This window comes from Haliotis rubra, unplaced genomic scaffold, assembly GCF_003918875.1.
Source record: "Haliotis rubra isolate DU_JTF1 unplaced genomic scaffold, ASM391887v1 Scf911, whole genome shotgun sequence".
NCBI lineage: Eukaryota > Metazoa > Mollusca > Gastropoda > Lepetellida > Haliotidae > Haliotis > Haliotis rubra.
Window position 1 is genome coordinate 66866 of NW_025767648.1, and position 15666 is coordinate 82531.

Here is a 15666-nt window from a genome sequence, read left to right on the forward strand (position 1 = left end):
TGGTAAATAGGTCATAACCTTTTTTCTAATAAGTCTATTCCATTTTCTTCTGCGTCATCGTAGAATGAGGATGTTTCCGGTTGAATATATAAGAATCCAAGGAAGATATCTTCAGTGGCACATTCATCAATGATCTTAAGAAACACAGAGATTTGCCAGTGATCATATATTCTTCTACAGTAAGTCGCTAAATGTCGCTTAACACAAACAACCAGTCCACCGGAGTGTCTACCATATTTTGACAATTTTATGGGATCACTGATGAAGCACACATATTCACCAAACGTTAGATTAATGTTAACTGATTCAATCTGCCATGTCTCTATGAGACAAAATATTTCATATTGTTTGCAAAAGTTTATAAAATCAGGGAAAGTTAGTTTTGAGAGTAGACCATGCACATTCCAAGTACAAATATTTGTTAGGGAATGCTGAAAATAAGAAAGGTCCTTTTGCTCAGTATAGTTCGGGCCTCGACCAAAATCCTATCCAGTTGATTCAGTTGTATTGCTGGAAGGTTCAGAGCTTCTATTATCCCAATGTCTTTGATGTCCAATCGTTTTGATGTTGTCATTTGCTTCATCATAAACGTAGGTTGCACCATCGATAATCAGTTTGTCATACTATATAAATGAAACACAGCCCTCATCTCTTGACTTCTTCATGAATGGGAATAGTTTATGACGGATATTCCTCACTCTCTCGGTAAAGTCTTCAGCCACTCGATATATCTTATTACCTTTCAGTAACTTCTTAGCAGCCATAAAAACTTTACTCTTGTCCTAGAAGTAAGTAAATTTGATTATCACTGGCCGATTTCCTGCTTTTGAGTGTAGTATATGTGCTCTTTCGATTCCAACATCATCTGCCGATTCATATGAAAGTTCCTCAGATAAAAAATGTCGTACCTTTGTTCCGGTTTCTTCCCATGTTTCACCCCTTTTATCATTTAAACCGTGTATAATCAAGTTGTTCCGCCTTGATTGAGCTTCCAAAGAGTCCATCATCTGGATCTGTGATTTGAGTGTTTCATTCTCACCTTCCAGCGATGCGAGTTTGTTGTTGTAGTCCGATGTAAACATCTCAAACTTCCGGTTAAGGGAGGTAATTTGTTCCTGAATGATTGTCAGCGTTTTAGCGAGGTCGCAAAGGGTAGTAGCATCTTGGGATATATCTGTTACTACCTCACCTGCAACATTTTTTGTAGAAAGCCGTGTCTGTATCTGGGTATCATTAACCTTTTTTGGTGGGCCTGGATTCATCTCCACGTCACCCGCTAACGCTAACAGTGTAAAAGTTAGTGTAAACAGTCTCAGGCACAAGCGTGTCCCGCTTGGGCTTCTTAAAACGGGGTTTCGTAGCGAGCTCCTTCGCATTCGGGGTGAAAATGTTCCTATTCTGGCTCTCCAGGTCTCAATAGGAATACCCATGACGCTCTACTTGTGTATTGGTATGTTATGAACACCATGCACAACTTGCAACTGGAAATTTGACTTCTGTGTTGTATTTTAATCACTTCAAACACAGAGCGAATTCAAGCATACCGCCATCATTGGGACCACGTGACCCTCGATCTTCAACAGCTATACGATCAGCTCCCTAAACCATGCATTATCCTGGGGGACCTGAATGGCCACACACCTATATGGGGAAGCGTAAATACAAACAGTAAAGGGAAGATACTTGAGGAATTCATTAACGACAATAATTTATGCATATATCACGATGAATCTAACACTTATTTACATCCTGCTACTGGAATGTATTCAGCGCTTGACCTTTCTCTTACGGATGCCAACTTATTAAATGAATTTGAATCGTCGGTCCATGATGACCTCTGTCGCAGTGATCACTTTCCCACCATTCTGAAAACCATGAACCCAATTGCTGATTCATCATCATCTAGGTGGAATTTAAAAAAAAGCAAATTGTCAACTGTATGAGATATTGTGTACCCTAACACCTGACCGTTTTCAAAATACCGATGATCAAATTAAGCTATTTTCAGATCAGCTCACTGCCATAGCTGATCAAACAATGCCTAAGTCCTCTGCAAATCCTCACATTCGCAAACCATGGTTCAAAATGAATGTAAACAGGCCAGAAAGAGTAGGAAGAAAGCCAAAAAGTGTTTTCGCAAACATCCTACGGTCCTTAATTTAAACAAAATAAAAAATTTAAATGCCAAGGCTAGACACGCATTTAAACAGAATAAGCGTCAGTCTTGGAGAAACTACGTTTCCAAGATAAATTCACCTATTTCAAAGGTGTGGAACATGATCCAAAGAATTAAGGGCAAAGGTTCAAAATCTACTGTTCACCATTTGAAGGATGGTGACAATTTATTAACTGATAAGTCTCACATTGCCAATAAGCTTGGTAAAACTCTCGCCAAACATTCTTCTTCGTCAAATTACGTCCCAGAATTTCAACATTATCAGAAACAACAGAAGAAGAAGAAGAGAATACATTTTAACTCAGACAATGGCAAAGATTATAATGAATTATTTTCATTACATGAGCTCCACACTGCCCTTGAGCAAGCTCATGACACAGCAACAGGAGCTGATAATATACACTATCAGCTCTTGAAGCATTTACCGGAATCATGTTTGGAAACACTTCTAAATATTTTTGATTCGATATGGACTTCAGGGAATTTCCCAACTTTCTGGCGTAATGCCATTGTAGTCCCTATTCCAAAACCAGGCTGGGATCATACTGATCCGTCTAATTATAGACCAATCTCTTTAACGAGTTGTGTCTGTAAAACCATGGAAAGAATGGTGAATAATAGATTAACTTGGTATCTTGAAACCAATAACCTGATATCAAATATCCAATGTGGTTTCAGGAAAAATCGTAGTACCATTGATCATTTGGTACGTTTAGAATCCTTTAATGCAATAGTAAATAGACAACATGCAATATCGATATTCCTTGATCTCGAGAAAGAATACGATACCACCTGGAAGCATGGCATTTTAAAGGATTTACATGATTTTGGTTCAAGGGGTCGTTTACCTCTTTTTATATCACAGTTTCTATCAGACAGGCAATTTCAAGTCCGATTGGGTTCAACCCAGTCTGACCATTATAATCTGGATCAGGGTGTCCCACAAAGCAGTATTTGGTCTGTTACGTTATTTAATATCAAGATCAACAGTTTATCCAAGGTTTTAAACGATTCAATTGATGGATCACTTTTTGTGGATGATTTTAATATTTCTTGTCGTGATAAAAATATGCATACTATTGAACGGCAATTGCAGTTGTGTTTAAATAAAATAAATAAATGGTGTCTTGAAAACGGCTTTAAATTTTCTAAATCAAAAACTAATTGTCTACACTTCTGTAGAAAATATAAGCCGCATAAGGACCCAAAAGTATCTTTAAATGGCCCCCCCATCAAAGTTGTAAAGGAGGCAAAAATCTTGGGTCTAATTTTTTTATTCTCATTTAACCTTCTTGCCACACATTAAATCCCTTAAAGCTAAATGCCTGAAGGCACTAGATTTGTTAAAGGTTGTTTCAAATTCTAAGTGTGTGTGTGTGTGGGGAGATCAAACTACCCTCCTTCACTTAAACAGATCATTGGTACGATCTAAAATTGATTATGGCTCCATCGTATATGGCGGAGCCTGCAAAAGCAACTTACAACTTTTAGGTTCTGTCCACCACCAAGGCCTAAGACTTTGTCTTGGGTCCTTTAGAACCTCTCCTACTGATAGTCTATATGTTGAAGCAGATGAGCCTTCCCTTACACAACGTCGTATAAAATTATCTTTACAATACATTACTAAACTATATTCTCGCGAGTCTAACCCTGCATTTAACTGTGTTTTCAATCCCCTCTATGAGGATTTATACAACCAAAAACCTTCTCTTGTTCCGCCTCTTGGGCACAGAATTAAGACCTTCATTTCTGCTGCTGGCATTGAGCTGGAAAATATAGCTCCTTCCCGTCTTCTTTCTTCTCCCCCTTGGCAATTGGTTAGGCCACAGGTCGACCTCACACTGACTAAGTTTAAGAAAGCAGAAACTAATGAATTACAATATAAAAAAGAATATAATCAATTAAAAAGTAAATATAATACATATAAATCCTTATTTACAGATGGGTCCAAGGATGGTGGCGCGGTTGCTTGTGCCACTGTCATTGGGTCCAAAACAATATCTTCCAGATTACCCAATGACAGTTCAATTTTCACAGCAGAAGCAAACGCAATACTAACAGCTCTTAAATATATTAATAAACACCGTAAATATAAACAATATATCATCTTTTCCGATTCTCTTTCGTGTCTTCAGGCTATTAAAAATCTTTCTTGCAAACATCTACTTTTATTAGAAATTATTGAATTGTACAATGAACTTGCTACTGGCCAATGCGACATCGTCCTCTATTGGTTACCCAGCCACGTTGGCATTTCTGGGAACACAATGGCTGATATTGCTGCTAAGGCAGCACTCAACAAATCTGTGACACCACTTCTAATTCCATACTCTGATTGCAAAGCTAGCATTAGAACTTACATCCGTGATCTGATGCAGAAGAAGTGGGACACCCAAGTAGGTATTAATAAACTACATGAAATAAAGCCTTATATTGGTTACACATAGATGGGTTGTCAATCCAGATTTGAAGAGGTCATCATGCGACGATATCGCATTGGCCATACTCACAAATACCTATTAAAAGGTGAGGATCCTCCATTTTGTATCCCTTGTGATGAGAGAACCACGGTCAAGCATGTCCTGCTTGACTGTGTTGAATTCTCCATCATAAGGGATAGATATTTTAATGTCAAAACAGTAAAGGACCTTTTTAGTAATGTTAATTATCATTTAATCATTGATTTTTTAAAGGAGATAGATCTGTTAAATGAATTTTGATATATGTTTTGTAAATAGATAAGGTTTTTTAATTAGCAGTTTAGATTATCAACTTAGATTGTTAGTGGCTGTACCCTCAAAGGGGGTTGAAGTATTGTAAAATTATTGTCCTCCTGAAGGGGTACGTAAGTCCCAACACATTTAGAGTAAATTTAGGCTTACCACGTTTTTAATCGTAGAATATGTGTGCTTTTAATTTATGGCTAGATTTCTCTTCTGTCGCCAATGGCCGAAGGGAGGGATGTAAATCCAACTAGGGTCCATGCAGGTAGCAAAAGTAATGTAAGTCCCCATGGTCCCTGGTATGGTGATCTACCTTCAGTTATTGGCGATTTATAGCCCATTTTTATATTGTGTTGTTTCCCATAGTTAAACTGTTTTAGATTCAATTACTAGTTTTACATATATATCTGTGATATTCTAGTTGCTTTACTGTCCTTTGTCGGCAGGTTTTATAATCTCTATATATATTCTATTTTAATGTCAAGTGTTCTCGTCACGATATGGCTGAGATATTGCCAATGTGACATGAAATAAAAACTCACTCACTCACTCGGATGATTCAAGAAGGCCGACTTCGAACCTACCTGCGCAACTCTGCCACAGCTACACAGGAAGATATCTACGAGGCCTGGAGAGGTTACAAGGATGGAAACCTATGCATGGACCCATCACCCGCTGACTTTATATCTAAGAACTGTATCAAGCTAGAACCATTGGAAGTTTATTGTCTCTGTCGTTATTCTATTTAATACCCATTATGTTCCCAAGTTGAGCACTGTAGATATGAGGTCGGGCGGGACAACTTAGGAATGGCCAGCCAGTCCTAACTTGACACCCAGAAGGAAGCATGCTACAAAAACATTTTTTATATCATTGGAAAGATCTCAAGGAGATGAATCCAAAAATATAATGTGCAAGTGTGTTCATGTTTTCATAAGCTCACAAATTGGCTCTGAAAATGCATTTCTGCAGAAATTTCTGGCAGAATTTTTTTTTTCTGCAGAAATTTCTGGCAGAATTTTTTTTTCCTGCAGAAATTTCTGGCAGAAAAGATTGATAATATGGTCTATGTGCCTCTGTTGCTTCTATAATCACCCTAACTGGACAGAGGAACACTGAATTGTATATGGCAGATGCATAATCCTTGAAACCATATTAAGCAGAGCCTTCATTATTTGTACACCTGCACACATTAAAATTGTCTAAATGAATTGCTCTTTGTCAGATTTTACTTTGAAATTATCTAATTTGCAGTGTGCAAGTAAATGTGACTTTAAAAATGTAACAGCCTTTTAATGAGGCCAGCCAAATATAAGAATACTAGTACTTGGTGAAATCCAACAATTCAATCAAGATGAGATATACTATCATAGAAAGCAGATTTAACATCAGACAGTGGGAAAATAACACAAACAAGGTCATATAACATAACTGCATGTATTGTTTCATAAATGCCATAGACCACATTACAGTTACACATGCTGTACATATACAAATATATATATATATATTCCAAACACAAAAACATACACTTTGGTTATTTGCTTTTCTTTATGGCAGTCTGGTTGTAACAAAAGAACAAAAATTTAAAACTTTGACAAACTATAACAAGAATAACATGTAAATAATGAAACTTATATATCGTAGGTGAGGACATACATAAAAACTACAAAGATTTCTTGTGCAGATGTCGGTATTATTGTGACATCTTCCAAATATGTTTCAACCAACGCAAATTTCTGAGTTATTTCATCATTATTTTCGATCTGAATATCCAAAGAAAAGATTATAGCAAATGTTTAATGTCATCGAAAGTAAAATGTATGAAAGTAGAATTGTATCATGTGACAAGTTTGACAATACTGTGTTACAAGAGAGACCTATGAGATATTTATATCTTAACACTAAATAACTTTTTGTGATAATTAGTTTTTTAGAGTTGCATTCAAACCATTACATCAATCAGATATTCAATTTATACCTCAATTATAATACAATATGATCAATAAGTACATCAAAACACATGATAATTCCAAGAAAAGAAAGAACTTTCTAACCATGACAGGGGACCATTATGTTTTTTACCTATTGTTACCTAGACAGGGATATTTACAAGGAGAATAATCAATATCAGACTTAACAACAGTTCCAACAAGAACCATCAGAAGATGACAAATCGCCCCGGCCCCCACATATTTGAAAGAACAAATCATCTGGCAGTTACTTAAAGTCCAACTTGAATTTTTTAAAGACGCTTCCATGGAAATCATGAAAAATATAAGTGCCAAAAATGTGCAAATAGCAAAAGGCACCACTTCAAGATCTGTTTGATATGTCTGCCAAGTCTTGTAGAAAGAAAATGAAAGGTTTTCAAGTTGAAACCCACCCCTCCCTTATGAAACTAAGTCTGAATCGTTTCCATGGAAACCAGGAAAATTATAAATGCCAAAAATCTGCAAATAGCTAAAGGCACCTCTTTGGGATATGTCTCATATATCTGCTAAGTTCTGCTGAAAGATATTGAAAGGTTTTCGACTTGTGTGGAAACGAAACCCACACCTCCTTTTTGAGACCAAAGTCCAAATCATTTCCAAAATCTACTTCAATTTAACTTGTGCAAACCCTTGACAGTGAGGCAAAAGCAAATTTAGCTTGTGATTATACAAAGAAAAATGTTCAGTGCATATATATACATCGCATATACATATTTACATCAGTGTTACAATCAGGCCACCATCTCAGAGTTCCGCTGAGGCTTGATCTTCTGTGCTTTGTAAGTGATACCTGAAAATGAAAATGAAAGGATAATAAGAACTGACATACAAAGACAAGCGAAAAACAGTAAAAGCTTAAATCGGTATTCATCTTGATGTCTGGATGTTTTATACATTAAATGCTCTCTAACGCTGTATAACAGATGACAATATATTTTTTATTAACAATTGGAACTCAATGAAAATACCTTTGATTGCTTCTGCATTTTTTCATTGCTTCTCTCTATTGCCTCTTGTACATTTCTTGGGAGGGTGTTCTCTTCCCTTGGGGCAGGCATGAAGGGCTTGAAGTCGGACAGCTTGATGGCCGGTGTGTGAATGTCCCCCATCTTTTTAATGTAGGACACCCACCACAAGCCTTCCTCTTCAGACAGCCTGGTAGATGACACCCATTTGGCCAAGTCTCTCCCCATGGCTTTACAGGTGTCATCTACCTTTTCCTTGTCCAGAGTGACAGGTGTGAGTGTTGACAGGTCAACCTTGAAATCTAATGACACCTTTCTGTAGGTTTCACTTTTCAGTGGCCAGTCTTTATAAAGCATGGAGACTGAGGACCCCTCCATTCTGAACACAAACACATGTGCCTCCTTGTGTCGTTTAGGTGAATGACAGTTGATAAACAACTGCCTCATGTCCCAAACACCATCCAGTACAGTAGCAGTGGGCTTTGGGTCGTTACTGCTGGCAAGGACTTGCAGGAGAGCATCACGTGTTGCAGCAGGTTTCTGTCTTAGCTCCCTTGCAAACACGCTGAACAGCTGGTCCACATCTTCATGAGTGTGGCCCACCATGAGAAATGAAAGTTTCACCTGGAAAAGAGTATCACTATTAAATTACACTTTCAATTATTGGATTATTTGAATATCCTGAGATTCTAATAAAGAATGTTCAAGATCCTCTTAATGACCTCTATTGCATGCATTCCCACACTGTATATGTAAATATGTTGCAAAAAGTACACATACCTTTTTGAAGATTTTCAATTTGACTAACAATGCCAAAACATACAGTACGGTCTTGTTCTTGTTATCGTTTGGTGAATTGTCGGCTCGTAAATTTCTGGTAGATGCCCATGGTTCAGCTGAAATAGTAGTTTTTAGTAAATGAATTAAATACAATTTCATAGCATTTGTGCAGGAACAAATTTGGAACCAATGTTTCGTGATTAATTAGGCAATGACTCATATTGAATATATATAGTAGTATTACCTGTGCAATTATACTGAGGACATACAGAAGCACTGTACAAGTTACATTTGCATCGCCTGGAATACATGTATTCCAGACAACAGCATGGGCTGCTCGGTTTCCATGATCGACAACACCAGTCACGTGGTGCTTGACATGTGCCAGGCTGCCATCAATCTGAAAAGATTATTGTATTTTAATTAATGCCTGTCAAAGACTAGTATCTTCACTATCAACATTCATTACACACGATAAGTACATGAATTAGGACAAATTCATTATATTCAACTTTTGAAATATGAGTGTCAACTGTTCAATGGTTTAAGGAGCCTGTGATTCAATATGTAATCATCACACATGTGTACCTTTGATTGTTCTGGAAATACAGGAAGGTTTGTCTTGTTTTGGTCCATGTTGTCAATGATGAGGGACACATACTTAGATGGTTACCTCTTTGCCTTGTCCCCATGTTTGTAATGTTTGTAAGACAGACAGACAGACAGACAGACAAACAGACATACACTGAACCTGTAAACAGCCACAAAGCAGTGAGTGGCCCTTTGTGATGCGAAATCCATTTCTCAAACTACATTTTCATTAACTTCATTCATTTTGGTAAAATCTAAGTATTTTAGATATTTACATACTTACCTCTTATCATCTTATATGCATACTTGCCTTACTCTCCGAAAACAGACTGCAGAAGTCGAGATCGAAAGCTTGCTAACCTATAACTCGCGAAGGTGGTTCGATTGAAGACATCCGGGTGACCGGTAAGGTCACAGCAGTCTATCACGTGGCCACGTGAACAAGTCATTCCTTTCGCATCGAACAACAAGGTAGAACGATGACGTGGGGGAGGCAGCGAAGACTCGGGCGGGCTTCAGACTTGATGATAAGAGGTAAGTATGTAAAAATCTAAAATACTTAGATTTTACCAAATTCTTTACTTACCTCTTATCATCTTATATGCATCTTATCCGACAGTCTTGGAAGGTGGGGCGTTCGAACCGTTGTTCACCCAAATAGACCAACGAATCAGACGTAAGGAACAGTGAATGCTTGGGGGTCTGCAAGCAAAACAAAGACCATGAAAGTGACGCACAGAAAGGGAACAATAGGTGAGGCACTCTCACGATTGTCCCAACAAAAGTAACAAAGCCTCCAAGGGAAGAGAACAACGCCTCGTACCTTAGTGAGTAGAAGGACGTGTCAGCTGTTGAGCAACCACAAGAGGACCAAAACTCCGAAGTCCTTCCACATCTTCAACTGCCACGTCTCGAAGATAATGGCTGGCAAAAACAGTGTTAGACTTCCAAAAACAGCCCTCCATAATCGTAGGAATTGAACAATTCCTATGAAGAGCCATTGTGGAAGCCAAAGCCCGAATTTCATGCGGGTTATTCGCCTTCTGTTGCGGTACGCCAGTCATAGGCTGTAAACTGCGTTGTTGTGGTGCGCCAGTCTGAAGAGGTGCGCCAATGCCAGTTGATACGCCACCGGTGATAGGTACACTCTGTCCAACAGGTATAGCTTGTCCCATCAGTGCGCCCTGTCCAACAGGTGCGCCGTTGAGAGACGGATCCAAACCCAAAGGGAACACTGACGAAACCTCGGTTGACACACGAAGCGCCGTATTCACAGGTGACGAACTCAAAGGCGTACCGGTAGGTGCGCCAGACGAAATCGGGGTAGATGCGGGAACAGGCGGCTCCCCCAAGTCTTCCATAGGAGTAAACGACATTCTCCTGCGTAGTCTCTGTTGCGTAAGCCTCTTCTTAGCTACACGCAGATAAGCCTTGAAGAAATCAAAGGACAGCCGATCGCACTCCGAACACCTGGAGTCCCACGTGCACTGAGAAGTGCAATTCAAACAGCGAGAGTGCGGGTCCCTGTACGACGTGAGACCGTTACACTTTATGCAATGAGGCCGTGGCATACAGCACTCTAAAACATAAGCAAAACAACAATTTATTGACAAGCGACAAGCGAAAACATGTACGAAAAGCCTGGGGCGGCAGAAACAAACACGTCGCAAACACTACCCCGCTCAAACCAGACAGGGAGACTAAACCGGCAAATCACGTGGGACCGCCATCTTGGCAGTAACACGATGCACGCAGGTGGAAGCAAAATAAACACCGCGAAAACTCCTACCCACCCTAGGAGGGATGAATGGGAGCCCGAAAAAGATATCCAAGGACACAAGTCCCGGATACCCCACCACGAACCACGAACTCCACTCTTAGCGAGAGAGGAGAGAAAAACAAGCGAGCGAGAAAACAACACAAGAACGAGGAACTCAACTCCGGTGAGTACGTCCTAAACAAAGTTAGCAAACTTAAAACATACCAGAAGTATAGAACAAAAGAACCACAAGGGACAAAATACCCCCGCAGTCAAAACTACAAGTCTTAGGATCTCGGTCCCCGTCTGATTCGGTACACGAATAAGAAAGGAATGACTTGTTCACGTGGCCACGTGATAGACTGCTGTGACCTTACCGGTCACCCGGATGTCTTCAATCGAACCACCTTCGCGAGTTAAAGGTTAGCAAGCTTTCGATCTCGACTTCTGCAGTCTGTTTTCGGAGAGTAAGGCAAGTATGCATATAAGATGATAAGAGGTTAGTAAAGAATATTACAGAAGTAACAAACCTTTTGCATAGCTAAGTGTCCCTGTTTTGCTTCTTTCAAGGCCTTGACTTCTTCCTTTGCCAAGTTCTTTCTTTGTAGTGCATCTCTATACAAGATGCACAGAGAGCATTGTGTGAAATCCTTTGCCTGGAACAAGAAGTAAACAATTTCAACATCATGATTTATTATTTATTCATAACACATGTCAATGGCATCTTTCAAGCTGTGAGAACACTGTACCTTTTAGGTACTGAAAACTTAAAGGAGTATCACAGTAGTTTATATAATTGTAGTAACATGAAATAGATACATGTTGACAACTTAGTACTTGGTATACCCTACTTACCTTCTGTATTTTCACGGATGAGAAGAACTCTCCAGAGCTCAGTGATTGCACATTTGTTGTTATTTCAATGAGGACAGCAAGAGACAATTTCTGTCAGCGGATTACTCAAGACCAAACTTGAAATGGATTCAGTGGGAAAGGAAGAACAAGAGCTGTCTTAGACAGTTTGCACTGATATGAAAACAAAGCTATCAACATAAGTATATTCAGACATTAGATGCTGTGTCACCACAAATAATAACAAAGATGATATTATGATGCTTTCGAAATGTACATGCAAACCAACCTTTTGAAATACTGATCCAGCCACACCTTTGCCTCCAGGTACTTCAAGGAATCATACTTCTGATCAGATCTTTGATCAACCTTTTGTGGAAGGCAGTCCTTCACAGCTCTCCCATGATGAAAAAATCTAAAAATCTATTTCATTATATATCACAACGTTGTACTTAACACAATCCCTACATAAACAAATAGGATGAAAAAAGATTCCGTAAACCCACTTCTGAAAGAAATTTACAAACGATCTGTCTTTTCTTCACCTTTACAAGATTACCTCAACAATTATGCCTAACTTACCTGGTTTTACTGATCTTGAATACAGCACACCAACAAAACACTACAAACTTTCATGGCCTTCTAGGGTGAAGAGAACATCTGACAGTCTTTGTTCCTGATATCTGAACACTGCTCTCAAATGACTGTTGATGAGGCGGCTCTGTTTGGTTTGGGTCTTCCTCCAAAACGACAATCTCAATTGGTGGATAACTTCAAAGACAGTTTCTTCATACACTCTTTCACACAGCACTTGGTCACCAAAGCTTCTTTTATGTCTTGTGATATTAATGCCTTCTGTTCTCGTTTTCCACATCTCTTTGACCTTGTGGACGTAGCTCAGTCGGTTAGCACGAAATTTAATTGTTAAAGACGAAGCAATGAGAATTGTTTATTCACACCGGGGATTCGTCTAAAATATCGCGTTAAACTGTTTGAAAATATTCCAGTCATAAGCATTCATTCATCCATTTCGTTTGAAACAATTTATTCCTTGAACATTCATCTTACCTCTTTCTGTGCCTTTCCTTTTGGTCAGATGTCTTGAAGAATGGTTTCTGTCTTTATTGATGATGACGTTAGTATGATCTATAAACGGTTGAAAAATATTCATGAATGACAATGTCACATGAAGCGTATTTTATATTTATAAAGAATTCAATACCAGCATAAAGCAAACGTTGTTTGAGACTTACACAGTATTTGGTATCAATGAAAATGTGAATTATTCTCACCCATTGCAACGACGTCGAAGCTGAGCTGATAGCTGATGAAGGTATCCAGTACTTCTCCCTGATACTTGTTTCAGTTATTTGCCGACTTGATAATTTGGTCTCTTTTTACCGTCTGACTGAACCCTCTCGAAGAATGAACGAAATGGAACATACCTAATCTGCTCACGCCACTATATACACACCAGTTTTGTACATTGAGAAAGGTCGGGCGTCGATGATTGGTATTTGAAAACAAACATGAGGGTGTATATCCGTGAAATGTCATGCCTGACTTACGCACGGTAAATCTCCAAATCATCTGACTCACATTCATATCGTTCTGCAAATTTGGGGAGAAGCTGTGTACACGCTGTTTTTGCGAGCTCCAATGATGCGTCCTGTTTGTCGGCAACTTCAAAGAGCGGACATCTGGCTGCTGCACCAGGTAGTTATAATTACCTTCTCCATAATGCACTGTTGTATCGTTTGTATTGAATGATGGTAATCCATAATCGGATTGGGCGGAGTAAACCTACATTTCTCAAACATCGTAATCTTCAGTGCCTCATTGAGTAGGCCTACAGTCATTGCCATGCCGCTGGAATATATTCGGGTAGATTATGAACCGCCCCATCGCATTCATGAACAGTCAATGCACAATGGCACAGGCAACTTGGTCTCTTTCTGTAACAAATAGTACTTTGTATTTCAGCCACAGCGACAATCCCGAACCACGTGCAGTCAGCAATGTTAAACCGTCTGCTCAACGTACTGCAGTCACTATACAGGTGAGGGGTAATGGTATATTATAATGTTTGATTTACAGAAAAGCCGACCAAAGAATGTGTTATTAAACTATTTTGTTCACATTGGCATTTTTATGCAGAGCACACTAAATAACAAGTAATCAAATGTTTTCACAAACACCTGTTCATCTATATGTAATTTGTAGAAAAGTATACATGTATCATGAATCGACCAGCCTTCTTAATGCATGCATATGTTGGGCGACCTTTGGTATTTCTGTTATTTCACTAGAGCCGAGGTTTTTGGGAAGACAGATATTACGTAACAATATAAATGCTTAAGTACCATATAAATGCTTCCTATTGATATTACTATGCGAGCAGTTTGTAAAAATTATTTGTAAGATATAATTAATTAGATATGAAACATAACTGTGCAGGACCAATGTATATTGCATTAAAAAGTAATCTTAAAATCTTCCTGAAGTCAAGAACAACATCAGCATCTGGTGTTGCATTCTCTATCTGAACCAACAAAACATGTAATAGATGTTACCCAAGACGCGTATTGTCTATGCGGTGCCGAGGCAATTAACGAGACAATTAAATTGCCTCCTCGGGTATTGTCACTTTGACCAGTAATATATTGTTCCCGATGTAGTTGGGGATGGGGTGATAATGATCTTTATGGGGAGCTTGTACAATGTGAATGCACCTCCTAAGATATACGTTTAAATGGTGAACAATGCACAATGTGAAGCCCCACCCCCAGACCCCAGACCCTTAAATCTATATATAGTGGACTCCAACACCCCACCCCCCCCACCCATGTCCTGTACGAAATCAATGACGACCCCCCTAAAACATGGGTGCAAAATTGATGAGTAGATATTTTCTTTTCGTCTTTCGATTCCTATTTTGAAACTCAAGGGGAACTACTCTAGATTATGCAGAACGAAAACGATGGAAGGTGTATTCATTCATAGTAAATATTCTTTGTCATTGTTTAATTCGGAATTTGTTACATCGGACACCGGATTATGTTGGCGGACTTAAAAGTCATTTCCTTATTTTCCTAGTAGACATGGGCCTCTCGGAAAATCGAATTTAACCAGCAACGCCAAAACATTCGAACACATTTCCTTTATTGAGGTAGGCGTTTACAAATATTGATAAATATTCGACATACCTTGATGTACAAACAGAGGGCAACATCGCGGTTTATCGGTCGCAGCTTGTAGTGCTAGTGATGTTAATGCTGCATGTGTAGGTACAAGTATAAAACTTATCTCAAATGTATTAAGTGTTAAGGTTTTAATTTCAGCTTCATGATGATGTCGACATTGAGTGCCCCATACACAAGTATGCAGTTACTGACAACTTATGGAGTGACCTGTACAAACGAGAGGATTCCGATGACTTTCTGGAGACACTTGACATGCTGATGGGTGTATATAAAGTTACATATCAAGGTAGAAAAATTATTTAATATATTTTGAATGATATTATTATTTACTTCTTGACAATGTTATCAGTTTAATCTCCTATTTCTTTAGGAGCTGACCTGGTTCAAAACCCTCTGGATACATCTCTGGCAGAAACCCCTCCTACAGATGTACAACCCCTAAATTTCAAAGCTACAATAATGGTAAGTTATTGATGTTGTTTTATTGGACAGGGGTTTTCTTACTGAGTACTCCTTTCTTGGTAAATTATACTAATACAATGTTGATCCATTCCACAGACAAACTGATGCAAAATTAAGCATGGGGTCCTTGTCACATCCCCAGTTTATGATGGTTTAGATTA

At 38.7% G+C, this 15666-nt stretch overlaps 1 protein-coding gene across 1 annotated transcript; it reads right to left on the bottom strand.

Annotated features, from left to right (window-relative positions):
* Window positions 1-7624: 7624 nt before the first annotated feature.
* On the bottom strand, window positions 7625-15072 carry LOC124264172. Its single transcript, XM_046698912.1, is given in 7 exon segments — window positions 7625-7683; window positions 7840-8482; window positions 8639-8754; window positions 8897-9038; window positions 9227-9340; window positions 14746-14797; window positions 15047-15072. Coding segments are annotated over 7 exon segments (1152 nt in total).
* Between the last annotated feature and the right edge of the window lie 594 nt (window positions 15073-15666).